Genomic DNA, 26,720 nt, shown 5'->3' with positions numbered 1-26,720 from the left:
ACTATATGCACAGTTGGTCATCTCTTGTTAGAGCTCCAGGCAAAATGATAGTACTAAACCATCCCCCATTCATATTGCCAGTATTAAAAAATTGATAACTCTAGCTTCTGGCCCCATATTTGATTCCCCAGGTATGTTCAATAACTTTATTATCGTCTTTGACCAGCATAAGAAAATATAACATTGGCAGATACTGAAGCCTATTAAGATTGAGGAGTATAAACAGTAAGAAGGCTATAAAATTGCCAAATAGTTAGAACCTATAAGGTTTATAAAGACTGTATTATGGTCTTTGGCTGTTGTAAGGCAACCAGAGCACAGAAACTAAGCACCATGAATCAGCAGTTGCAGTGTTACACTATAGGAGACCAAAAGGTTTACAACTTAAAAGAGATTAAAACTGTATGGGTTAAATTGTGGGATAGCTAAAATCTATAAGTAAAAAGCTATAGAACTTTTAGACGTTTTAGACAGCTGTAATTTGCACACATTAGCACAGAAGTTGCAGTCAGAGAGTAATATGGAGGTGCAGAATTGATCGGGGCAGCCAGGTAACCTAGCCAGTTGTGGGAGAATGAGGTTATTGCGGGAGTCTCTGTAGAATGGGCAATGAAGAAGGACATGCTCTGTGGTTTCGACTTACCTGATGTTGCATGGTCACAGGAGTTCCAAGAAAGCGATCTTCCTGTATCTTCTGTCTAGTACAGTTGAGGGGAGGGCACCAAAGGGAGGCCCCAAGTGAAGGCTCTTCTGTGATTGGGGACCTTCTGTGATTGGGATACATATTGTGTATCTTAGACTTTCTGAGATAAGGAAGTTTGGGACTCTGCCTAGGTCAGCTAGGCACTCTGTGTCCATCATGTGCTGTTTGAGGGGTGTTCTGGCCTACTCATGGCCCATGGAGAGGAGGTGGGCAGGGGATAGCCCAAGTGATGCTGTTTTCACCACCAGAGTTCATTTCTATGTGGATTGATAATCGTCTTGTAGGGGGGCCTGGGGGGTGAGCTAGGTTCATTGGGAAGAGGGATATTCTTAGTCAGTAACTGCGTATAGACATCCATACATTGGCCTCCACTTTCACCAGGCCTGCCTCCAGTTGTAGACCAGTATTTGACACACAACAGAGTGCTTGAAATGTTCCTCGTAGGAACTAGGACTGGACACGTTCCTGAAGGGCAAAGTTGGAGAAGGAGCCCAGCTGTGTGCTGTAGAGGCATTGGGCCAATGACTTGAGCTCCTGTTCCCCACCCCCCAGAACCTGAGTGCAGAGTACCCAGATCCTGAATGCCCCGAATGCCTGAGGAGAACTTAAGAAACAGCAACAGCCAAACCCTGATCTGGATCTTAGAATGCAAGGCATGCTGCTGTGTCACTTAAAATGGAGTGGGGTTGTGGGCAAGGAGGGGAACAGCAAGTGGGAAGGAGTGCTGATTCCTTTCCCGGTCTACTATCTTTGCCGCCAAATCCACCCAACTGTGTTTCATCCAGAGGTTTACTTTTCACCTCTGAGCCTGGCTGGGAAAAACATGGCAGGTGGAGGGTCAAAAGCAGTGGGTGAGGGTAAGATTCAGCTCCCCTCTTGCCACACACCACTTCTCTGTTTTTAAAAGCCCCATCATTGCTTTAGAGCAGCAGAATATTTATTTATTTACACAGTCAGACAGGTGTTATTGACTGGTTTGTTTTATCCAGACATCGAGTCATTCCCAGGGACCTGAGATGGCTGAATTTTATTATCAATGTTGTTGCTGTTATAGATATCATCGCAGAATATAGGCTGTTCCCAGTAAAGTTGCTTTTTGTAATTGGCTGATGGTGATTTCTGTGGCCCCTATGGTGTTGAGGTGCTCTTCAGGTTGTTTTGGAATTGCACCTAGGGTGCCAATTACCACTGGGATTACTTTGGTCTTTTTCTGCCACAGCCTTTCAATTTCAATTTGTAGATCTTTGTATTTTGTGATTTTTTCTATTTCTTTTTCTTCTATTCTGCTATCCCCTGCTATTGCTATGTCGATTATTTTGACTTGTTTTTCTTTCTTCTCGACTCCAGTTTTATCTGGTGTATTGTGTGGCAGATGTTTGTCTGTTTGTAGTGGGAAGTCCCATAATATTTTTACATCTTCATTTTCTTCAACTTTTTCAATTTTATGGTCCCACCAATGTTTGGCTACAGGAAGCTTGTATTTTTTGCAGATGTTCCAGTGTATCATCCCTGCTACCTTGTCATGCCTTTGTTTGTAGTCAGTCTGTGCGATCTTTTTACAACAGCTGATCAGGTGGTCCACTGTTTCATCTGCTTCTTTACAAAGGCAGCACTTGCTGTTTGTTGTTGATTTTTTTTCCTTTTGCTCTTATTGTATTTGTTCTTAGTGCTTGTTCTTGTGCAGCCAGTATTAAACCCTTTGTTTCTTTCTTCAGGTTGCCATTCTTAAGCCATTGCCAGGTCTTGGTGATGTCTGATTTTCCACTTATATTGTGCAAATATTGACCATGCAGGGGCTTCTCTTTCCATTTTTCTTCTCGGTTCTTTACTTGTTCTTTCTTGTAGGCCTGCTTTGTTTCATTGGTGTTGAATAGTTTCTCATTATTGATCATTTGAAATGCATCTTATTCACTGTCCTTGATATATTCTTCAAGGCCTCTTTTCTCCTCCTCTACTGTTTGATGGACTTGCAGCATTCCTCTTCCACCTGAGCTGCGAGGGAGGTATAGCCTATCTACATCACTGTGGGGGTGCAGAGCATTATTGATGGTCATTATTTTCCTGGTCTGACGATCTAGCATCTCTAGCTCTGCCTGGGTCCAGTCTATTATTCCTGCAGTGTGTCTGATAACAGGTATAGCCCAGGTGTTTATGGCTTGTATGGTGTTCCTGCCGTTGAGTTTGGACTTGAGGATTTTTCTAACTCTCCTGATGTATTCACTTCCAATTTTTCTTTTAACTTCAGTGTATGCAGTGTTATCAGCCTTGAGAATTCCCAAGTATTTGTAATGTTCTTTCTCTTCCAGGTTCTTGATGTTGCTTCCATTGGGCAGTTCTATTCCTTCTGTTTTTGTTATTTTTCCTCTGTTCATTATTCATGCAGCACACTTGTCTAGTCCAAACTCCATTGCTATATCGCTACTGAATATACGGACAGTGTTTATTATTATTATTATTATTATTATTATTATTTTACATTTTATATCCCGCTCTTTCTCCAAGGAGCCCAGAGCGGTGTACTACATACTTAAGTTTCTCCTCACAACAACCCTGTGAAGTAGGTTAGGCTGAGAGAGAAGTGACTGACTCAGAGTCACCCAGCTAGTATCGTGGCTGAATGGGGATTTGAACTCGGGTCTCCCCAGTCCTAGTCCAGCACTCTAACCACTATGCCACACTACACCATTCTAGCACACAGTTCTGCAGCTGCCCCAAGTAGTTAGCATTTCTTGTTTCTTAAATTTGGATCCCTTTCTTCCTCTAAGGAGCTCACAGTGGCTCACATATGGCTTCCAGGTGGCCTTCTGGTGGAACTGGTCAGAATCAGGCCCTGTTAGCATCAGCAGGTGAATCAGCAAGTATCATATGCCTTCAGGACATTCTCGGAGCTGAAGGATTAATGCCTGTTATTGCTTCTGAAAGATTCTGGAACTGCAAGTCTGTTCTAGAACCTGGACAATATATCCAGCCTTTCTCTGGGGTAGTGTAACTCTGAGAGTGTGTAGTTGAATGGGAGTGTATTGAATTACTTTTGGCTGTGGTGGGTTGTTGGAGGGAAGTGTCTGAGTGGGAGAGAATTCTGAGGGAGAGACTTTGTGGGGGGGAGGAGGAGGAGGAGGAGGAGGAGGAGGAGGAGGAGGAAGAGATATTGAGGAGTGAGATTAAGGATTACATATGTGTATTATATGTGTAAAATGTGCCTTCGTTTAAGCTGATTATGTTAAATCATTTTAATGATTAAACTTGCCTCTAAACCTATTTCAGTATTGGTCTCTGGTGTGTAGACTGGGAGAAATAAGACAAAGTTACAGGTGCAACACCAACCATCCTTTTAGTAATGGGAATCATAGCCCATACTAGGTTACAGGGCAAACGTGATTGTGCACATAAGAGCATTTCTGTTCTCTGAGTGAAGAGGCAGGCTCTTGGGAACTACTTGCAGACAGTGAGCCAGTTCTTGTAAACAGTTCTTAATACACCTCTTACAGGTTGGCTAAGGCCTTTTGCTGTCTCCTCCCAGTAGGGACCATAAAACACTACAGGAATGGCTGAGGGGAGCATAACTTTGACTTAGGACCTTTCTGCAGAATCCGTTTTTAGTGCAGTAATTGCCCCCTTGTTACTTGTTTGTTGAGAGTGTCATATATCTTTCTCTAAGACTGCAGTCTGCTAAGCACTGGATGCACTACGGTTGTATCTGAGAAACTGGATGCTTTTCCCAGAGAAAGCACATGCATTACTATTGACCGCTGCTCTGTTGAATGTTGTTGCATGCACGTCCTGAACACATCATGCATATTGTCTGTGACATCACTGGTGATGAGCATTCTCACCTTCACCTCATTCCCAAGTCATTTGGTGAACTTCAGAGGCCAAAAGAGATGTGAAAATGGCAGTTTTGTGTGTCTAAACAGGAATCTGTACAAATCACATGGAAAGAGGAGGCTTCAATTTTAACATCAAAAGAGAAGCACAAGTAAAGAGCTCGAAACTTCCCCCTGCTCACAGTTTACTGCCCTGTAGCCCATCTCTCCCTTGTGAAACACTAGATAGTACTATTTATGTTTTTGTCCTGCTTTTTTGAAGTATAAGAGCAAAGCAAATCCTGCCACCATTTCCCCTCAATTTCATTAAGTTTTCTATTTTTTTTCTCTCAGTGTGCTCCCACTCCCCAGTGCTGAGGTGTACATCTGTCCAAAGTTTAAAAGCTTGTCTAAAATAAAAAGGGAATTTAGAACAGGCAAAGAACATCTACACTAAATTGCTGGCAATTTAAGGCAAAATCTCAAAATAGCAAGTGAATATCTGCAAGCCAGCTCTAATGGATCTGATGTGCTCCTTTTCCACATCTAGAATAAAATGAAAGAAGAAAGAACACAGTACTGAATTAAGGGCTTTTGTGTTAAATTCAAACAAGAGGTAAAATGTATAAGAAATGCATTATCATAATAGCACCTAGACATCTCCCATGGTGGAAAAACCTATTAGTCTCATTAGGATTAGCATTGTCGGTACTAGGTTTATTTTCTTAGTTTTGAGACAAAAAATGACATTCTAGATAAGATCTGTCCATTACTTTGGCTAAAACAGAAGGTTCTTATCAAATGAGCCACCTTCTCCAGAGAGATAACTCCTTTATGATTCATTTACTGATAGTGGTGCAGCGAGGAAGCAGCTTGCCTAGAGTGCAAAAGGCTGTTAGGTCAAATCCCCACTGGTGTGCTTCCCAGACTGTGCCTAGTAAATACATTTGTAGTCATCTGATTGGGCAGCAGCGATATAGGGAGGTGCTGAAAGGCATTATTTCATTCTGCGCAGGAGGCTGCACTGGTAAACCACTCCTGTATTATACCAAGAGAATCACATAGAATGTGATCACTAGGAGTTGACACTGACTCAGTGGCATAATCCTTTCCTTTCCCTTCCCTTCCTTTCTTTTCCTTTCCTTTCCTTTCCTTATGTCAATTTATTTAATTGCACACAAATTCAAATCTGTTCACTATCCATAGCTAAATCCAAGTAAACCAAGCGTTGATTAGAATGAAAATCAAATTTCAGTTTTCTCATTGTCATATTGTCAAGATAAACTGAAAATAATATCATCCTTTGAAAAAAATATTATTTTAAAAAATCTAAACCATATCCAATCCATAAAGATCTACAGGCAATGTGAAAATTTTATTATTCAATCATCAAACCATACCAACATAAAAAACCCTGTTTAATTCAAACTCTGTTATTAGTTTATATTCATAAGCTCATGATCACAGCCACAAACCCTCCAACAGTTAAGTAAAAAAACCCTCAACCATCTATTATTTCTAAAAGTAATTCTAGCTTCATCAGTTTCACCAAAGAGATTTACCGAACATGGTTTAACTTGTCAGTCTCACCAAGTATGCACAAATGTTCCTTTTAATAATTGTATTGATCTATATTTGTAATTTTTTTAATTTAGTAATTTTTCAGATAGGATGCAACCTATCATAAAACATGACAAACATGGGTGCATGGGACAGGAGACCAGTGTGGGAGGGGATCCCGTTCCAGTAGACCAATGGATTTTTCTGTAGACCAGTGTTCCTCATTGTAGGGACTGGGGGCCAGTGGCAGCTCCCATCATCCCTAACTGCAGCTCCCTGACTAATTGTCTGTTGAGCCTCTGTGAAGCTGAATACTCTGGCACGATGCAAAGGCAACCATTCTCTCCGTGCAGTGCTGCACTTTGCCCAGTACCAGGGGGCTCCTTCATGGGAAACAGAGCCTCTTGAACCCTTGCACCATCAAGGGGTGCACAGAGTGCTGGGATTTCTAGCTCTTCCCAGTACTTTCCCCACCACAGAGCTCTTAAAAGAGGGCTCTGTTTTTCTTAAAGGGCCCTCCCACCATTTGGAGCAGGGGGAGGGGGATTTGAACTCACAGTAAAGCCTCACAGTAAATCTGCAGTAAAACCTGCTGTCCGGGAAAGCTCCAGGCAAAAACCAATCATCTTGTTCCATTCTTCCAGTTGAGTCTTTGGTATTTCAATAGATCAGTACCAAAAAAGAATTGAGCCTGGGAAATACATTCATTTTAATCAAATAAATGATCCCCATCTATGACCAATTAAATGATCACTGGTGTTTTAAATTGCAAATTCTATATCCCTAAAATCCACCTCTCCTCCTCCTCCGGTAAACCTACCTTTCTTAATTGGTTCTGTTAACTTTATAACTTGAGACCTCTCCAAATACTGTTCTTTAACATTATAGAAACATGATGCATGTTTAAAAGACTTCTGACTGAGAAGCAGTCTGAGAGTGCTTCTGGATCCACACCTCTCCCTGGTATCTCAGGTTGAGGCGGTGGCCAGAGGAGCTTTCTATCAGCTTTGGCTGTGTCCATTTCTTGAAATGAACGACTTTAGAATGGTCGTCCATATGCTGGTAAGCTCCAGACTTGACTTCTGCAATGCGTTCTATGTGGGGCTGCCTTTGTACGTAGTCCGGAAACTGCAGTTGGTACAGAATGCAGCAGCCAGGTTGGTCTCTGGGTCATCTCAGAGAGAGATCACATTATTCCTGTGTTGAAAGAGCTACACTGGCTGCAGTTAAGTTTCCGGGCAAAATACAAAGCGCTGGTTATAACCTATAAAGTCCTAAACTGCCTAGGCCCTGGGTATTTAAGAGAACATCTTCTTCATTATGAGCCCCATCGCCCATTGAGATCATCTGGAGAGGTTCATCTCCAGTTACCACAGCTTGTCTGGTGTCCACATGGGGATGGGCCTTCTCTGTTGCTGCAACGAGACTGTGCAATGCACTTCCTTTCCTTATGAGAGTAGCTTCTAAGACTCCTGCTGTGTTGCAAAAGTGATACATATTCAGTGGTTCGTAATTGTATTATCGCTGTGGTTTTCTGATAGTACAGATAAATTTATTAAGAACCATTGTTCCTGGTTTTCTCCCTCTCTCTCTTCTCTTGTAAATGACCTTCATAGAATCAGTTTTCTTTACAGAAGAGAGTATGGGAAACATAGGGAATCTGATTCTATAATATACTAAGGAAGATTAAAGAGTGATGCAAGAACTGTAAGACAAAGAGTTCTTAAAATATACATATCTTTAGACTCGATTATGTGTTCTAAATTCAGCTTCAGCTCATGTCAAAAAATGTCTTCAGACACACTAGTGAAAGCTGCAAATGGGCCCAGTCTCTAGTTAAAGGTAATTGCAAAGTAATAGGATAATTTCCAGGATAAGTGACCCCTCTCAAATGCCTACTGCAAAAGATTCTAATTTGGTAAAGGATGGACAAAAGATATCTCTTCTGATAAACTAACTTTTCTTGAGGCCAGTTTGCTAGCTTTCCCCCGCTTTTGAAATGAATGCGTGCTTTCCATTCTAAAGGAATTATCTATGTTTAGAAAAAATGGTTTGAGATATCAGTTGCCTCCCTGCCCCACTTGGTATAAATTCAGGGAGAACGAAAATGATGGGCAAGGTGACCCTTTCTTGGGCAGCGACTGCTCCGACTGATGTTGGTGTACCATAGTCACAGTCCTGTGCCCCATCAACAACAAAATCAAAAGCACAAGACTAATTGTAGAAAGAAATGCAAACGTGATGTTACAGCACGCGACCGTCTCCATACTCAAACAGCGCAGGCATGCTGTTCGGAAGTAGTGAAGCCCATGCGCCGGGGGTAGAAGGGTGGGGGGAAGCCAGGGAGAAGCCCGCCCACCGCCACTCTCCTGATGGTGAAGATGTGAAGTAATGGTGATGGCACTGCAGTGGTGAGGCCCCCCAGCCCCAGAGGAAATTAATTGGGGTGGGCCTCACAGATGAAGGTGCTGTGGTTTCAGCACTGGGGGGCCCCCTGCCTAACTTTGTCGCCTGGCTGCCGGGAACCTTGCTATGTCCCTGGTGAGCTGGTCACTGGTGCTGGCACAGCAGCGGTGGTGGAAGTAGGCAGTATGCATCCAGTTTTGCCAGCCCTTATAGCTCACCACTGCTGTACCAGCACCAGCAACTAGCTTGCCCTCTCCCACTGTCTCTCTGTTCTAGCAACAAAAACAGACAAGCCTGGTGCTAGAAGGGAGAGAGTGCCAGTTGCTGGTGCTGGTGCAGCTGTGGTGATAAGAATGGACATGGATGCATACATGCTGACTGATACAGCAAGCATTGGTACTGGTCCCAGGACAGAGCATGCACCTGATGGGGGTCAGGGAGAGGGTTGATGTCAGTACCGGCCTCTGGTCTGGGGGGCAGCTGGGAGGGGAAACACAAGAGAAGAACAGAGGTGGCAGGGCAAGTGAGGTGGAGGAATCAGCAGGCAGGTGGTTGGTGCCCACAGTGGGGCATAGTGGCTGTACTTGCCTCCTGAAGGCATCACTTCACATGACCTCATGGGGGAGCCATCCCTACGGGCTGGAAGATTCAGGAAGTCCTGCTTTATATGGAACTCATTCCGTATAAGAATGAGTTCCATACAAAGAACTCAGTCCATATAAACTCATTCCATATATAGTTGTAACCCACCCTTACAACTTCCCCTCCCCTTGCTTATGTGTATGGGATGGATGTTGAGTTACAAGTGTTGAGTTGAACATCTGGTGGATCACGTTTGTGTCTGAAGTCTTGAGGCAGAGTAAGAGTTCTGAGAAGATGAGTGATATTCATCCTCCCTTTCAATTCATAATTGACCTCGGGAGAAACGTCTGTTTCGCTGCTGGAGATTAAAAATTTATTTGTTCAGATAAACTGTTATTTTGCAGTGCCGAACATTAACATAAAATCACACACACTTGTTTAAGAGCATGAGATTTTTTAAATTTAGAGTCATGTTATGGTGTACAATGCTTCTGATTTGTTAGGGTACACATGCTTTTATCTACAAGTATGTGAAGGCTGCCTCTAAGAAGAAAATCAGGCAAAGGTAATCTTTAAAAAACCCTAATTTAATAGGTTAGTCAAAAGTCAACATAAAATTGGCAGCATTATAATTATGTATCATTCCTGCCTGTAGCACAAGCACAGTCCTTTGAAGTTCAATTCTAGGGAGCTGTAGTTATTGTAAATGCCTTCCTGTGTATTGTTGACAGTGTTGATCAAGTGCACTCAAGTCCCATGGAAATTATCTGCATTGTGTTTATGCTGTAACTTGCTTTGAGAACCTGTGTTGAGCTAATCAAGTAGGAAATAAATACTAGAATGAATAAATAATATAATTAATGCCTGAATTCCATTCATGGAGCAAAGCTGAGGCAAGCTATGGGTCAGGAGTCAGGCTGTGGGTCAAATGTTGAGTGATCATCCTGGATGTATGTGCTTGGGAGTTTTTTCTAGAAGGCGTTGTTATGCCAGGAGTTTGTAGTCCTGGAAACAAAAGTGACCAGTTTCTCTTCCTCTGAGCATAGTGGGAACAATTTAAGAACCTTTCTATATGGCAGTTTGAATCCGCTTCATTGCTGATTTCAATGGATGATGTTGCTACCCATATAAATGATGCACATGGCACTCCGTATTTTTCTGCCACAAATGGCCCCCAAACCCATGTTAAAACTGGAGGAAGAAATACCACTTCTTGTCAGTGCTGAATGTGTGAGGACTGCTTTGTGTGGATTACATTGTACTGTGTATACAGTTTTGATGGGCTTCCACAGAAAGCTTGGGTGGGGTGATACCCCTTCTGAGGAGGGAGGGGAAGGGAGGAGGGGGAGGAGGAATTTCCACCTCCCACCTTTGCATGCACTTTCTTTCCTCTTGGGTTGCCAACTCTTCCAGTTGCCGACAATGTGCTCCCTCCATCCTTTTAGTTTCCCACCATCTTTTCTAATGTGGAGTGCTTCACCACTTCTCTTGCTGGTCTTTGTAAAGTGCCTCAGCGTTCAACCATAGTCCAGGCACAGGTCTCCCACCACAGCAACCGGCTAATAATTTCTCGGTTATGTCAGCTGAATGCTGAAGCACTTCAGTTCCCAACACAGCAGCCATCTCTCTCTCTCTCTCTCTCTCTCTCTCTCTCATTCTCAATCTCAATCTCAATCTCAATCTCTCTCTCCCCCCCCCCCAGTCAGGCAGTATATACATAGGATAAACAAATGAATGCATGAATGAAACCCTTAGAAAGGCTCCAAGTCTCCATGTTGGTTACTTTCAAAGCAATTTCAACACTCCCTTTCACAGACAATTGCACTGTTGTTCTTTTATCATTGTTTATATAATGCCATCCATGTGCATGGCACTTTAGAGCAGGTGAGAAGATAGGTCCTTACCCTCAGGGGTAAATCTGAAAATAGACTCAAGGGAATAACAAAGGAATGGAAGAAAGTGGAGAAAGTGTGAATAAGGGAAGAATATGTGATTATGTATTGAACACACACTTAGGCTTAGTTGCAGTGGGGTAGTATGGTAGTATACTATATTGTATATAGTACCCTACATGGCTTGGGGCCGGGGTACCTGTCGGCCCACATTTGCCCATACGTATCTGCCAGGGCCCTCCACTCATCGTCTTAGGCCCTGCTCATGACCCTGCCACTAACAGAGATCCAGTTGGCGGACAGGGCCTTTTCAGTTGTGTCCCCTCGGCTTTGGAACACCCTCCCTGAAGAGCTTCGCCATGTTCCCTCCCTCAGTGTTTTTAAAAAACATCTTAAAACACACCTTTTAAGGAGGCTTTTTAATGCTCCATTATTATTATTTTGTTATATATAGTAGGTTCTTTAGCTTGTCTAGCTTTTTTATAATTTTTAGTTTTAATTTGAACCTAATGCTTGTGGTTTTTAATCTGAAAACTTTTTTCTTCTTTTTTTCCCCTTTTCTTGTTTAATTTAGTTAATTTTATTACTTTTATTGTAACTTGTGTCTGTCTTATTGTTGTGAGCCTCCCCGAACAGTAGTGCACTGGAGGGGCGGGGTATAAATATTTTAAATAATAATTATAAATAATAATAGTGTAGACGCATTTACGTAGGTAGACTAATTTTCCCAGTCTCCAGGACACAGCTCGCGGCAGTGCCCGTCATGAGGACACTCGAGCCATGCGGCTTGGATCCTCTCTGGATCATCTGGGGGGAACGTAGGTGCTAGCCTGCCTCTCCACTGCCCCCCCCACCTGCCCTCCCAGCCACAATAGAAGGTCATGTGCACGACCATATTAAAATGCCATTATCTGAAATACAAAGACATCCAAACTGCATTTGTTTGGAATTAATACATGCAGCCCAATCATACACAAGTTTTCTTGGAAGGACATCTCACTCCTTCCAAGAAAAGGAGTGGGAGTAAGAAAAGAAGCAGTAATAAGTCCTACACAATGGGGCTTACTCCCAAATATGTATGGATAGACTGCAGCCTAGTCCGCAGTGTGGCTCATGAAACTGTCCTTTAAACATTCATTCACTTTTGCTGCCATCAGGATCATAATGGAACTAGACTAGAGAGAGTTCATCTCTTCAGGAAGGAGCAGCTAGTGTTGGCTTTGTAAGATAGACAGTTGTAGGGATCAGGTTGTGCATTTGTTCTGACTGTCACTGGGAACCACTTCAGAATCTTATATGGCAAGCTGTGGGCTTGTGCACCCTCCTCCACAAAGCCTCTATCCTGTAATGTGAAGCTGAGTCCATATGTACAGGCTCCAGTTCTCAATGCTAGTTGTATGTGTGGTGTAGGAGGGAGCATGTGCTCCAGGCTCACTGCGGTGTCCTGCTTCATAGATGATGGGTGTACCTGACTCAGGCCATGTATGAACCGGCCATAGTGTCAAACTTGTTTTGTAAATATTTGTGTATAAATAATGTTTTAACTGTTTGGTTTAATCTCTGTAGCAAAATGCTGTTAACATGGCCTGACAATGAAAAACATCTTATGCACTGCTCTCATTTAGCAGGCTTCAACTACTGAGATAGAAATTGGGCCCATGAGACTGACACAAGATCCTATTCAGGTAGGACTTTCTTTGATTTTAGCAATAACTATTAAATTCAATGTTGAAGTTCAGCCTCTAAAATTCTTCACCTCAAGTACAATATACAGGTTTATAGAAGGGTTTGCATATGTAAGGAAAGAAGGGGTGAACATTTGAAGCAAGAGTATTGTGATGATGGCTGTGTTAATAGCTAGCATTACAGCATCTGAAAGGTGCCCCATTCAAGAAACGGTAAAATGCAAATGCTGAGTAAATTTGTATCACTCTAGAACAGGGCTTGGTGCACAGCTCCCATAACACCTGGCTATTGGCCACTGTGCCTGGGGATTATGGGAGATGTAGTCCAAAAACAGCTTGGGTGGGGGGCAAATCTGAGCAGGCCTGCTCTAGAAGTATAAACTGAAATTAATGCCCAATAGTGTGGCATTAGAGTTTACACGACTGTGACTTTGTACTGCCTCCCATCTCTAGTTCTTAGAACACTGGCCAGAGGGATGCTGTCTCTAAGCTGGGAGATTGCCTTTCGAGCTATCAGGACTAATACTCAAATACTGACCTATCACCTTCATGGATCTCTCTAATATACTTTGTTAGTTCACTGCATTTCTGATCCAGATCAGGGCCCCCAGCAGCTGACATTTATCCTCCTCCTCCTCCTCCTCCTCTGCTTCCTCCTCCTCCTTCTGCTTCTTCTGGGCAGGGGGAGAGGAAGTGGGAGATGCTCTCACGAATCTATCAACATCACAATTACTTACACTCTTAAACTGTCTGCCTGTCAGTGTCAATAGAGAATTTTGATATCTTCATATTCGGAGAGAGAAATTGCTTTCCCCCCTTCTCCCAAGCAAAGTTATCACATTTTGTTTAATTAATTCCCTTAAGCCTAAAAGAAAGGTCAAGGAAAACAAAAATGTGAAAGTCAGTTTATACATCTAGGAAAAATACATGCAGGTCATTCACAAAATTAAAAAAACTGTGTCCTAACCGGGCTTGTGAGCTGTGTGCTCAGGCGCGGGCCGTGAACGTGCCTGGCGGGGGGGCGGGGCGGCGGGGGGCAGCTTCTTTAAGTGTAAACTGAGCCGGTGCTCCATGCCGCCCAGCAGCCCCCGTGGCGGGGAATCGCCTCCGCCACTCACCTGGCTCCCACAGAGGCGAGCCCCCGCCAGTGGCCAGGAGAGTGGCGGAGGTGATTCCCCGCCATGGGGGCTGCTGGGCGGCACAGAACACCGGCTGCGTTTACACTTAAACGGAGCTCCCTGATTTTAGTTGCGTGGAAGCAAGGTAAGAGGACAACCTGGGTAGAAGTGATTGTATGGAAGCAAGGTAGAAGGAAAACGAGGGTAGCTTTTCCTCCTACCTTGCTTCCACACAATTACTTCTACCCAGGTTTTCCTCTTACCCTGTTTCCACACACACAGCTCCCAAACCTGGATAGAACACAAACAGGCTATTCTCACGAGCGTGCAAAACTGGGCTAAGGGAGCCCCGCCCATTTTTGCATGTTTGTGAGAACCACCTGGCTTGCGGGCGAGCCCAGTGGCTCTATGGCAGCAAGCCCACCTACGTAGCCACCCTCTTAAACGAGGTTAAGGGAGCTAGCGCTCCCTTACCCTCATTTATTTGATCGTATGGCTGGCACACTCGGGGAGAGGGGGTAACCAATAATGCACCGCGCACTTGCACGGTGCATTATGAGGGCTCCAGGGGGTGCCGCACAGTGGTGCTTCCCTGAGCCCGACCCCTGGAACAGCTGAGAGAGGCGTAGGCGACCCACAGGAGAGCCGCCTCTCATCTGGGTGGGCGATCTACCTACCCAGGTATCTGCTTCTGATTGTCTACGGAAGGTAAGTAAAACTCTCCTTCCTTACAGAGAGCCCGCCTGCTAGCTCTTCACACAGATCGTGTGAAGAGCTCCAGTTTTTGATTGTGTGAATGACCTCATGGTTTAATTTCCTTTAATTCTCGGCCAAACCAAAAGAAAAGCAGAGGAACCTGGACTGCACATACATGTGGAGAAGTTGACACTGAAATATAGGGAGATGTCCTATTTAGCTTCAGTAGTACCATCAGTTACTATGGAAGAGGACACAGTGCACCAAACCTTAACCACTTAGCCAGATCAGCATTCTATACAAACTGGGTTGTGGGGAGGGATCATGTTAATGCTTCCCTATAACAACATCCTGGGGCCATGCACACAGCCTACCAGGTGGGTCAGCAGATGGGAAGGCTTCACAAAACTTGCCTCCCCCCCCTGCCCCTGACAAGCATTCTGAGCCTGGTGGGAGCACACTCCATGCTCCCACACAATCCCCACTGCTCCGTGCAGAGTGGAGCAGGGCGGATCGCTCTGAGTCAGAGACTCATTGTCCCGGCCTCCGGATATCCCACAGTGCACCGCATGCTGAGTGCAGTGCACTAGGGGATTCCCCCAGGGGACGGGTGTTCTAGGTGCCCGTCTCTGTGTCACCGTGAGCTACAAGTAGCCCGCATTGACACACGATCCTTGGCTGTTTATGCCTGGGCTTGGCTGATGGTGAGAACAGCCTCTGTTTCCTTCAAGAGATCCATCCTACCCTTAGAGTTGTGGCGTTACAGTGCATATGGCTAGCAGTTGAAACATTTCTAGCTAGATATAACTATATTTAGAAAGAAAGAACCAGGGAAGATTTTGGCCATCTCAAGCCTGAGCATTTGGTACCATGACATTGTATTATACATGGTTCTAACCAATGGCCGCAGCTTTCTAAAAGAATTTCACAGTTCCAGAGCATGAGGAGCGACACCTTCCCAGGAGTGGCTGATCTGTGCAGACTAGTGCTCTGGCAACTAGTGTTCTGTTTAATAAACTTGCAGCAAAGTTTATTAAACAGAACTCTCCATTAACTTTTGGTTAGTTATGTCATAGGTGTTGTTTTGAGTCAGAACTTTGAAGCACATTGATTATGTACAGCCACAAGCACTTAGCTTTCTTACTAGATTAGTCACATGCTGACGTATGCAGTGTGTGCAATAGTAGTATTAATCATGATATCACGTATTGTTGGGAAGTCAGCACTTCAGATAGCTTCAGATAACACAAAATCAGGGTCACCTTGCCAAGCCTCAGGACTCAATGCATTGACTTTCACGTGATAACACCATAGCTATACACAGTAATACGGAGGAGACCTCTAGCATCATGTATTTTAGAACAAATCTTTCTTACCTTACCAACACAGGATGTCCCAGTGAAACCAACAGGACAATCTATTCATATGAAATAAACAGGACTTTGATATTTCATGCTGCAGGAGTTCTGGCTAGCTAGTTTGAACAATTCTTGGCAAACCTTAAAAACACTGAACTTTTTCTTTGTATGATGATATTTACCCTAAAGCAAGCTCTCTCTTTATTAATCTGCAACACAGGCTGACACAGCTAGTGATGGATTGCTGTGATTCATTTGTGTAAATTTCAGAACAAAGCAGTTGGATGACCTGTGCTGCTGGCTGTATAATTTGAAAATTCTAATAAATGTTATAATACAGCTGACAAACATTTTCCCTTCCTAAAGAGCTCTCATTAAAAAGCATGCACTAATTAGAGCCTAACTCAGCACATCAGAAAGCAGCACTCCCTCTTACCACACCTGAAACAGCTCAAAGAAGAAACAAAATATAGGGGTATTTGAGCCTCCAGAATTCTTTTTAAATGCCTGGAGGTATTTCCTATAAGCAGAACCCCCCGACAAATACATACATACATACACGTGCATGAGCCGGTTCGGTGCATCCTCTGGGAAGCAGCGAACCGGCTCAGGCGTTTGAACCGATTTGACAGGGTGGGGAGCAATTCCCTTAAGGAGCGGGTAAGCAGGTCCTTACCTGCTCATGCCTGCTCCACTGCATTTCCGCCGGCGGTGCTTGCCCTAGCAATGGCTGCGCAAGGCTGTGGCACTGTTCCCTGCAGCCTCCGCGCAGCCCTTGATAGGGCAAGCGCTGCTGGAAGAAAAGCAGCGGGGTGGGGATGAGCAGCGAAGGACCTGCTTACCAGTTCCTTAAGCGAACCGCTCCCTGCCCTGCCAGCCTGTGCATGAACTGTTCGAGCACATCTCTACGCGCATGCACACACCCCTAACATGGCCCTTTTGGCATTGTTTGTGCATGGAGGTGGAAAGCTGGCAGTGTAGTTTGGAGTCTTATTTCCTAGACTTAGAAATACATTACTTAAAGTGAATTGGGAGGTGTCAGGGGAGTACTCAGACGTTCCCTAACAGCTGCCATGTACTTCACAGAATCACAGGTCTATACAATTGTCCCAAATGTTGGCTATTGAGCTGATGCCAATATGGTTTGCAAGTTACATGAAAACAGTGGTTGATAGCATGAGGAAAATTACTTAAAGTAGTTCCACTGCAAATAAAGGACAAGTTAGTAGTGCCTAACTTGCTTATTTAATTTCAATGGGACAACTATGAGTAATTTTCCTCATTATGTCAGCCAATATGTATTTCACTTTATGTGACTGGTCCCTGAGAACCAGATAGGTGGGGTATTGCTCACTAAATGAGTGTTACAGGACTGGCAGCTGGGAGGGTCAGTGGATTTCAAGGCTGTCTGTCCCAGCTCAGACTGTACTGAATGCTGCTCAGATAGAGGAGAGAGCCAGCATTAGGGTGTGAACAAAACTGGCTGGCCTAGTTCAGTTCAAGTCCAAACAGGACCCAAACAGGACCAGGCCAGTTCAGTTTTGCCCCCCATCGAACCCCCCAGGTTTGGTTCAGGGTGCTTTGTGAGTCAATTAAAAACAACATTTTTAAAAATTTGACTCGTGAACACCCTGGACAGCCGGGGGGAGGGGGTGGTTCAGCTCAACCTCAAACTGTCAAACCAAACCGGTTCGACATCGAACCTGTTTGCACATCCGTAAGCCAGCATGATGTAGTGGTTGGGGTGTTGGGCTATGACCAGGGAGACACAAATATAGATCCCCATTCAGTCATGTAACTCACTGGGTGACTCTGGGGCAGTCACTTGTCTCTTAGGGTTGTTGTGAGGATCAACTTTACCATATAAACCACTTTGGGCACTTTGGAGGAAGAGCAGGATAGAATGTAGAAAGGAAGAAAGCCAGATGATACTTTCTTAGCTCCTTAGATCACCTGAACTTCTTGGACTGAAAAGCTGCAATGCCATCTCTGGCCATCTGCAGGATGGTGGTGCAGAGCAGCAAAGATCAAACCAGGGTGTTTTTCACCCAGGGCTTTTAGCTCACATCTCCTCAGGAATAGAGGATGTGCATTCACATATTGGCCAGATTTACCCCAAAGTCCCTGTGAGCTATTGGGGAGCACTTCACACAGGATTCAGATTTTTCTTTGTGCATTAGAGTGTAGCCCAATTTATATCCAGGGTGAAAAAATCCACTTTTGGTGTCAGGTTTTTTGGGGGGCAACTTGGAGCTTGCAGTAAAGTCTCGCAGTAAACTCACGGTAAAGCCTGCTGTATGAAAAACGCCTGGTTGTTTGCTTGCAAGCTACCCTGGTGGTGCAGGGCATAAGGTGCTTGGGTCCTGCTGCTAGGTTGAGATCTCTGATATCCTTTAGTGCTTCAATCCCTGGCATGGTGCTTTAGCCATTTTTTCTGCCCGGAAGAGACTGTAAAGATAAAACTAGAAGTTACTTTAAACGTGACTTGTTAATCCAGCTGTTTTCTGTTCGGTTTGTTTTTGGTAAATAACCTGTTCAGACATGTAAACCAGATCAGAATCATGGGGTGGTAAGGGTTCTTTGCTCCTACTATGGCCTCAGTCCAGACTGTGCACTCCTGTGCATCCTATTTCCTTTGCGGGGAGGGGAAAGCTAAAAAGCTTCCATTGGTGTCAGTTGAAGCTTGTTTTCTAAGGTGACTAGCACAATCAGGAGTGCACACAGAATTGTGTCCACAGTGAGGGCAAAGTGTTAAAGCTCTGTACCCATGCAGTTCTAATCTGGGGGTGCAGGGTGAACAGAGACATTTGAAGTAACATTTAAAGTAACATTAAAATAACACCTTAAGAGAGGCCCTACAGGCAAAATGGAACATGTTAAGTGTAATATGTTAATCTGAGCTTAATTTAGTTTTATGTATTATTCTATGATCACTTGTCTCTCAAACCTTCCCTGGCCTAGTTTCTTCAATCTAGGCTAAAGCTTCTATACAAATTGTGATTAATGCCTGTACTAGCAAACACATGCATCCTTCTTGTTTTGCAGTATTCAAAGTCTTAACCTGTTGAATTCCACAGTCTAGTAGTAGCATAAAACTCACTATTATTAGTTTAATTCTGCATAGTCGTTAATTGAACTTTCAGTTGCTTCCTATTCTATACAGGTAGACTTCGATATTTGCTGGGGCTCCATTCCAGGCTGCAACTGTGGATATGGAAACCGTGAATATCGTGTTAAGGGTAATGCATTACGTGGGGGTTAGGTCCATGGTCGGCTGAAAACGGCCAAAAGTTGGCCAAATTTCATGGAAGGGGGAGCTTCATACCTTTCTTTGCTGCTCCCCCTGAGTTGTGCTGTGGCCCTAAATCGGTAGGAAATCAGCATATATATTTTCCTCTATTTTTCTCTGTTTTGTGGCTCCATTGAAGAAAATGGAGATATGCAAGGTTGGCATTCCCCTGACCCTGCGTATGCCGAGATTGGGTGTCTTTTTCCTGGCCGTGGATATGTGAATCCGTGGATATCAAGGTCCACCTGTATATGCTTCATCAGAATCTTTTCCCAATTTACAGTCTTTTGGTAGTCAGTTGTAAATAGGAACTAGAGTTGGGGCAAAACAACGTTCTTACTAGCAGTAACATCTGCAAAGCGGGGAAGCTTCAGATGTCTTGACTATCCATATTGTCTTTTATTCTTTCCAAAACTTTACTATAGTTTAGTTTAAATATTTTTAATAGGCCCCAGATTAAGAGAATAAGTTCTGATTTTTCACTTGTATTTAGAGCTAGGGATGTGCACGAACTAGTTCACACAGGAGGGTGGGGGGTGCTTTAAAGCAGGGATCCTCAACGTTGGGCCCCCAGATGTTCTTGGACTTCAACTCCCATAATCCCCAGGCCCAGTGGCCTTTGGCTGGGGATTATGGGAGATGAAGTCCAAGAACATCTGGGGGCCCAACGTTGAGGATCCCTGCTTTAAAGGACAGGGAAGATGCTGCCTACATGTCAGCCCCCGTCCCACCACTTTTTCCTCACCAGTGCTCTCCAAAAAATCGGGCACACTGGGCTGCAGCATTCCTGCTTGCATCCCCAATCAGCGTTGCCACGCTCATGGCCAACGCACATGCCCATGGCATGCACTCACACACGTGTCAGCCATGAGCATGGTGACACTGATCAGGGCTACAGGCAGGAACGCTGCAGCCCAGCACACCCACTTTTTTTGAGAGCACTGGTGGAGGCAAAGTGGTGGGGCGGAGGCTGACAGGTAGGAAACGCCTTCTCTGTCCCTTAAAGCAAACCCCCCATCCTTCAAATTGGCTCAAACGCCATCGGTCCGATCTGGATCCATACACATCCCTACTCAGAGATTGGCGCGGCAGCCATTTGCATGGTCAACATGCAAATGGCTGCCATGCATGTGCAGAAGTCAGAAGAGTGTTGTAGGCGGGGCAACCGTAGTGCGAGATGCTGGGCAGGGCCCTGCTGCTCATGGGGATTCACAGGTGTATGCGGTAACCAGGTAATGGTTTTTAAAGGTACATCCCGCCACCCATCACCGGGAGTACAAAATGGTGCTCAGAACACTTGAAACATTCTGAGCTCATTCCACCAGAACAACCAGTTTGACCAGTTGTTCTGATGAAACGCTCCAGGCATTTGCATTCTGTTCCAAGCTAGGAACGGAACATAAATCCCGTTCCGTGCACATACCTACTTTTAACTGTATGAATGTACAAGATGTCACCATTCAAAAGGCTAGTTTAAATTCTGCTTTCTTCTGGGAAGCGGACAGGGTGCTCATAGTAATTGTTAAAACAGAAATTGCAAGCTTTTGATGCCAAGCACTATTGGGTTAAAATATGTCATATAAAGACTTACATTAAGCATAATGCTAGACTGCCTTCTGCATTTTTTTATAGGTGTTGTTGATCTTTGCGAAAGAAGACAAGCAGAGCGATGGGTTCTGGTGGGCTTGTGATAGAGCTGGATATAGATGTAACCTTGCTCGGACACCAGAGTCTGCACTTGAATGTTTTCTTGATAAACACCATGAAATAATTGTCATTGATCAAAGAAACTGCAGATATTTTGATGCAGAAGCCATCTGTAGGTAATTAATTGTCTTTATCTGTAGGTAATTAATTGTCTTTATGTTATATAATTCTGCAGTATAGGAAAATCATTGTACAATGGTACCAAGTTCATGGCCTAGTTCTGGGCCACTCAGCTTCAACCCTCATGCAGATGTTGGCCTGCAACTCCCATCATCCTTGACTATTGGCCATTGTGTCTGGGGATGCTGGAGGCTGTAGACCTCTGATTGGGTCTCCTCTTGGTCAGTGATCTGATGGACGCTTTCCCCTGATTCCTAGTTTTCTGTGTGGAGGGATTTTGTTTTTTGTGTGGAAGAGTGTTCAGTCATGTACACTCTTGACTGAACCGCCCTGAGCCATTTTGGAAGGGCGGTATATCAATCAATCAATCAATCAATCAATCAATCAATCAATCAAGAACCGCCCTGAGCCATTTTGGAAGGGCGGTACATCAATCAATCAATCAATCAATCAATCAAATAAATAAATGTAAATGCCCACAGATGTGAATCTGAAGTGGTACAGTACACACACAGCTTTACCACCTCATTGAGAACTAGGCTTATTATCAGGAGCTTTCCCAGACAGCAGGCTTTACTGTGAGGCTGTGAGGCTTTACTGTGAGTTTGGGGCATATCAGATACTCCGACGCAAAAAGTTGATTTTTTTTTTTAACCCCAGACATAAATCAGGCTAGGCTCCAATATGCAGGGACAAACCCGTATCGTGTATGGAGTGCTCTCTGATATGTCGCATGGACTTCGGGGTGAATCTGGCCAATATGTGAACTCACACCCTCCATTCCTGTGGAGTTGTAATCTAAAAGCTAAGTCTGGGAATGCTCCAGAGGAATAAGAGACATACAGTGGGTTTGACTGCTTTCTATAAATGCTATACAAACCAAAATCAATATCTTGCATTGGCGGCTAAGAATGGAAAGGTAGTAGGCAACTCATCTCAAAGCCAGTTTATCAGTCCTCTGCTTATGTGTCAATTAGATGCACATTGCAGCTGATGGAGCAATTAAATGATCTTATCCTCCAAAGTCCATTCATAAAAGAAATGTGTCAAAATCAAGTTTTTGTATGAGTGAAGCTGATAGCTCTTTCCTTGATCTCTGTTTCTAGAAATTACAGATTCTATCAATTATAGTTTTCCAGCTTCCATTTTATGGGCCATGATCCAAAGGCACAATACGTATGTACACTTGGGGAAGAAATACCCATGTATCAATAACTTCTGTCTTTTACAGTACTTCTTCTGCTGAGGACACTACTTTGCTTAAAAAGTAGCTTGTCTCTTCAGCAGCACTGCTGAAGAGACAAGCCACAACAGTTAGCACTAACTGTTGTAGAGAAAACAATTAATGAAATTATGGCTTCATTGGTGTTTATTTACCTGGCTGTGTGTGTTCTTCCCAATGCACTCATGATCCCACTTGTGTTCAGATATGATGTTTGACCTGTTTCTTTTGCTGGGAATGGTTTCATCAGGTGTGACATGGAATTTCCTAATTTCAGGTCAATCCGTGCTACAAAACCTGCAGAACATACTGTGATACTAGCTGTTGTTCCACAAAAGTAAGTTTGTTTGTTTTTTTCAAATCCTGCCTGATAAACTTTTTCCTTTAAATTGATATGGCTAGCTAATGAATAAGGTACCTTGGCAAAGGCTGGGCTTAATAACCATAAAGCTTTTATTATAACTGTTGAATAAGGTTCTATGATTACACTGTGGAATTTTGTGTGTGGTCCAAATTACAGTGTTCACATATTGCCCTAACAGTAGCTGAATTTCCTCCCTGAAAAGCACCATAATATAATGTACTAATAATAGGAAATAAATAGAAGACTCTCATGAAGGTCATACAGATGATTATATATTCAGAAGATGAATCTACTTCAAAATGTGGATGGATCACCACATGGTTGAAATGTCCCCCACTTCAAAAACTCACTGCGCATAGGATGTGTGCTATTGTCATTGAAAAGAGACTAACAGGAATATTGTGCAAAGGCCAAAATGCTAAAGAGGCACACTGTGACTGAGGGTGTGGGGAAACTCTTGGAACATAGGAAGCTGCCATATACTGAGTCAGACCATTGGTCCATCTAGTCCAGTATTGTCTACACTGACTGGCAGCTGCTTCTCCAGGGCTGCAGGCAGCAATCTCTCTCAGCCCTCTCTGGAGATGCCGGGGAGGGAACTTGGAACCTCAGATGCCCTTCCTATAGTGGCTCCATTCCCTGAGGGGAATATCTTACAGTGCTCACATGTAGTCTCCCATTCAAATGCAACCAGAGTGGACCCTACTTAGCTAAAGGGATAAGTTATCCTTGCTACTACAAGACCAGTTCTCCTCTTTTGTTCACCTCTTTAGCCACCATATCCTGGATCTTTAAGCCTTTCTGAGCACCACAGATAGCAAATAATTAAAGGCTACTACACCTGCGAATCTGATATTCACTGGAAAACTGAAATAATGACAATAAACAGGACTGTAGCTCAGGGGTAGAGCATCTTTGTATGCTGAAGAGCCCAGATTCCCTCCTTGGCATCTCCTGGTAGGGCTGGGAAGGACTCCAGCCTGAAACCTTGGGAAACTGCTGCCATTCGGCCTAGACAGTACCCAGGTAGATAGACCAATGGTCTGACTTCGTATAACATAACTTTCTGTGTTACTAAATATACATTTTATGATTTTATTATTCATTTAAGCATTTCTGTTGGACGGAAGTATCAAAAATTTTCAAGTCTCTCTGGTGATTGTTGGTTCTGCTTTGCCGTAGGTCTGCTGCCCAAGAAGAAACTTCTGTCCTCCCCATTCTCCGTGCAGGTTTCAACAGGGTATGTAAGAGTTATCCTGATGGTTGTCCTGGGAAGTTATCCAGGAAGCTATCCTGTTGTAAACAACTCATTCATCAGTTTTCAGCAGTTATTTGCTCTCAGCGATTCATGTTATCTGCCACCTATTTGTGTCACATGCTAGCTCTGAGACTCCCTCAGCCCCTCCACATTTTAACAGCTGAGAAGAAAACTGGCTGAGGTAAATCTGTTACAGAGACTATTGCTGGTCAGTGCTTCAGCAGTTGAAAGAATACTGGCAAATAAAATTCTGCAAGCCTGGGCATGATTCCCTGTGACAGTTGCCAAGAAAAATGTGTTTTCTTTTTAAAATGAGGGTTAGAGAATGGTATTGTAACAAACCTCCATAACGGCCGGATGCTCTTTGCTTGCTGGAGCAGTCAACACTGATCAGAAGAGAACTGGGGGAACTCAATGGCATTCTGCCTTTATAACCATGTACCATGAAATGTGGAGGGGTTCTTCTATAATGGCAGTGGGATTCTGCCTTGTGGTTTTTTTTCTTTGTAATTTTTTATGATTTTCCTACAAATATAACTATTAGACAATGGATATGCACTTCAGAATTTAGTTTTCTCTTTGAAAGAAAACAGAATTTAGCGAGACACAAACAGAATTCAGACAGAATTCAGAATTCAAACAGAATTCAGCGAGACACAATTATAGAGGCTTGTTTAGACTCATGTGTCCCAAAATGGGAATTTATCCCTGAAATGTCCAGCCAAAGCAGGTATCTCACTGTTCTTTGATTTCTAATCTTTCCAGGATTGCATTGAGACACAGACTTTTATTAACGTCTTCCCTTTTTACAACTGCAGTTTCTTGAAATCATGAAGTCCAGGCTTATTAAGGAGCGCATCTTTCCCCCCTATATATGGTAGTCCCTACTCAGCTTTGCAGCCCCCTATTGGACAAGCCTATAAAATCTCATTTTTTAACCCTTAAGGAATGGGGATTATGTCTTCAGGGTCTCTGTGTACTAAATACAAAATGGGACTAAGTTAGAAAAGAAGCTTAAGCCTCCATTACCAACCACTTATGCTCCATTGGAGAGACTTAAGCTTCAGTACACAGAGACCCTGAAGATGTAATTCCCATCACTTGAAAACTCTGGCCTACATCTAGACCAACAAAGTGCTGGTGCAGATAACCCTGCATGAACACTTCAGAGGAGGGGTGATTTTTGTCAGTTTCCCTTTCCCTCCGAAGCTGCCTATGATTTCCAAAAATATGTCCCTGAAGGCTCTGTGACATACTTTTGGGAGTCTCAGTTGACTTCAGAGGGAGATAGATAAAAATCACCCCTCCCCTGAAGTATGTGTGCACCAGTGCTGCAATAGCACTTTGTTAGTCCCACCAGCCTGTGATTTCAGAAAGATGTTACTTTTGTTAACCACAGAAGACATGCACTCCTCTTTGGTAGTGTTACAAACAGGTTAAGCCTCAGATACCTTACTGATTTCCCATCTTTAGTCTGTGAGCCCCTTTGGGGACAGGAAACCATCTTATTTCTTTTTCTATATAAACTGCTTTGAGAACTTTTTTGTTGAAAAATGGTATTTAAATATCCATAATCTCCACTTACATTTTTTAAAGTTGTTCTATTGCTGTCAGCTGACATTTGTTCAGTTGACTCTCACTTCTTTTTTTAAAAGACCTGTTTGTTTCAGTTAACCTTTCCCTAACATCTATTATCTGCTCCTCCTCCAACTATAAGTCTTTTTTTTTAACGCGTTATGTTGTGTTATTAGACTGTGAGCCTATGGACATGATTGTCTGCTTGTATTTTTTATATATCACCTAGGTATAGGTGCCCAATAAGTAATACTGCTGCTATTTCTTCATCTTCTCATCATCATCATCATTTGCCTCTGGACAAATACTGAACTAATTGTGAAACTTCCAGAGTAACATTGCATTCCCAGTGGGGAGGGCAATTTTTAACTATCCTATGTCTCCCAAAAATATGTCCCTGAGAGTTGTGGGAGCCTCTGGGACATATTTTTGAGAGGCACAGGAGGCTACAGAGGAAAGGAGAGATGACAAAAAAAATTGCCCTTCTGTGAGTACAACATTAGTGTGAATGCTGGCTGTTGTCTGTATTAAATTCATGTTTAATAGCCATAGCTGTTGATGGTGTCTAGCTTATGTTGCTTTTTTAGATTGTGGGCTCTTTGGGGACAGGAATCCATTTTTTAAAATTATGTATTTGTTTCTTTGTTTATTTATATCTATGTAGACTGCTTTGGAGACTTGTGTTGAAAAGCAGTATATAAATATTAGTTGTATTGTATGGTATTGTATTGTATTGTAATGGAACTAGCTGACCCCGCACAGAGCATCTGTGCACTCTTTGGGGCCGGTGGTTCCCCCCTCCCCCCATCTTCTGCCCCAGTCTCCCCTGCCCTCCCCCCATCTTCTGCCCCAGTCTCCCCTGCCCTCCCCCCTACCTTCTGCCCCAGTCTCTCCTTCCCTCCCTCCACCTACTGCCCCAGTCCCTCCTGCCCTCCCTCCCACCTTCTGCCCCAGTCTCTCCTTCCCTCCCTCCACCTAGTGCCCCAGTCCCTCCTGCCCTCCCTTCCACCTTCTGCCCCAGTCCCTCCTGCCCTCCCTCCACCTACTGCCCCAGTCCCTCCTGCCCTCCCTCCCACCTTCTGCCCCAGTCTCTCCTGCCCTCCCTCCACCTACTGCCCCTGTCCCTCCTGCCCTCCCTCCCACCTTCTGCTCCAGTCTCTCCTGCCCTTCCCCCACCTCACCCCAGTCTCATCTTCTGCCTGCAGACCCAGCACACAGCATCTGCGCCTTCTCACTTTTCCCTCCCTGCGGGGTGTGGCATGACTCAGATACCTGCCCAGCCGGGCTGCTCTCAGCAGTGCGGCTCTGCCGCCCACCACCTCCTCTTCTTGGTGGCCCAGCCTTCTCCTCACCCTGCCTCCATTACTACGGCCTGGCCTGCT

The 26,720-nt window shown here is 44.0% G+C and overlaps 1 protein-coding gene across 5 annotated transcripts in view; it reads left to right on the top strand.

The window, feature by feature from the left end:
* The window catches only part of PDE8B (phosphodiesterase 8B), a 95,933-nt gene that overhangs the window by 23,466 nt on the left and 45,747 nt on the right, over positions 1 to 26,720 (top strand). For 2 of the 5 annotated variants that reach the window (XR_008316848.1, XM_053299241.1), the window contains exons 2-5: positions 12,572 to 12,631; positions 20,725 to 20,915; positions 22,419 to 22,478; positions 23,688 to 23,745. Coding sequence is in view for 4 of the 5 variants with exons in the window: in XM_053299241.1 (XP_053155216.1) it covers positions 12,572 to 12,631; positions 20,725 to 20,915; positions 22,419 to 22,478; positions 23,688 to 23,745 (369 nt within the window). In the remaining variant the exon portion in view is untranslated. The remainder of the gene's footprint in view (positions 1 to 12,571; positions 12,632 to 20,724; positions 20,916 to 22,418; positions 22,479 to 23,687; positions 23,746 to 26,720) is intronic. The other 3 variants (XM_053299242.1, XM_053299244.1, XM_053299243.1) reach the window with 2 other exon arrangements.

The sequence above is a fragment of the Hemicordylus capensis genome, chromosome 2, assembly GCF_027244095.1.
Source record: "Hemicordylus capensis ecotype Gifberg chromosome 2, rHemCap1.1.pri, whole genome shotgun sequence".
NCBI classification, from domain to species: domain Eukaryota; kingdom Metazoa; phylum Chordata; class Lepidosauria; order Squamata; family Cordylidae; genus Hemicordylus; species Hemicordylus capensis.
Note: the sequence above shows the minus strand (reverse complement) of the source record. Positions and strands in the feature narration are given on the sequence as shown.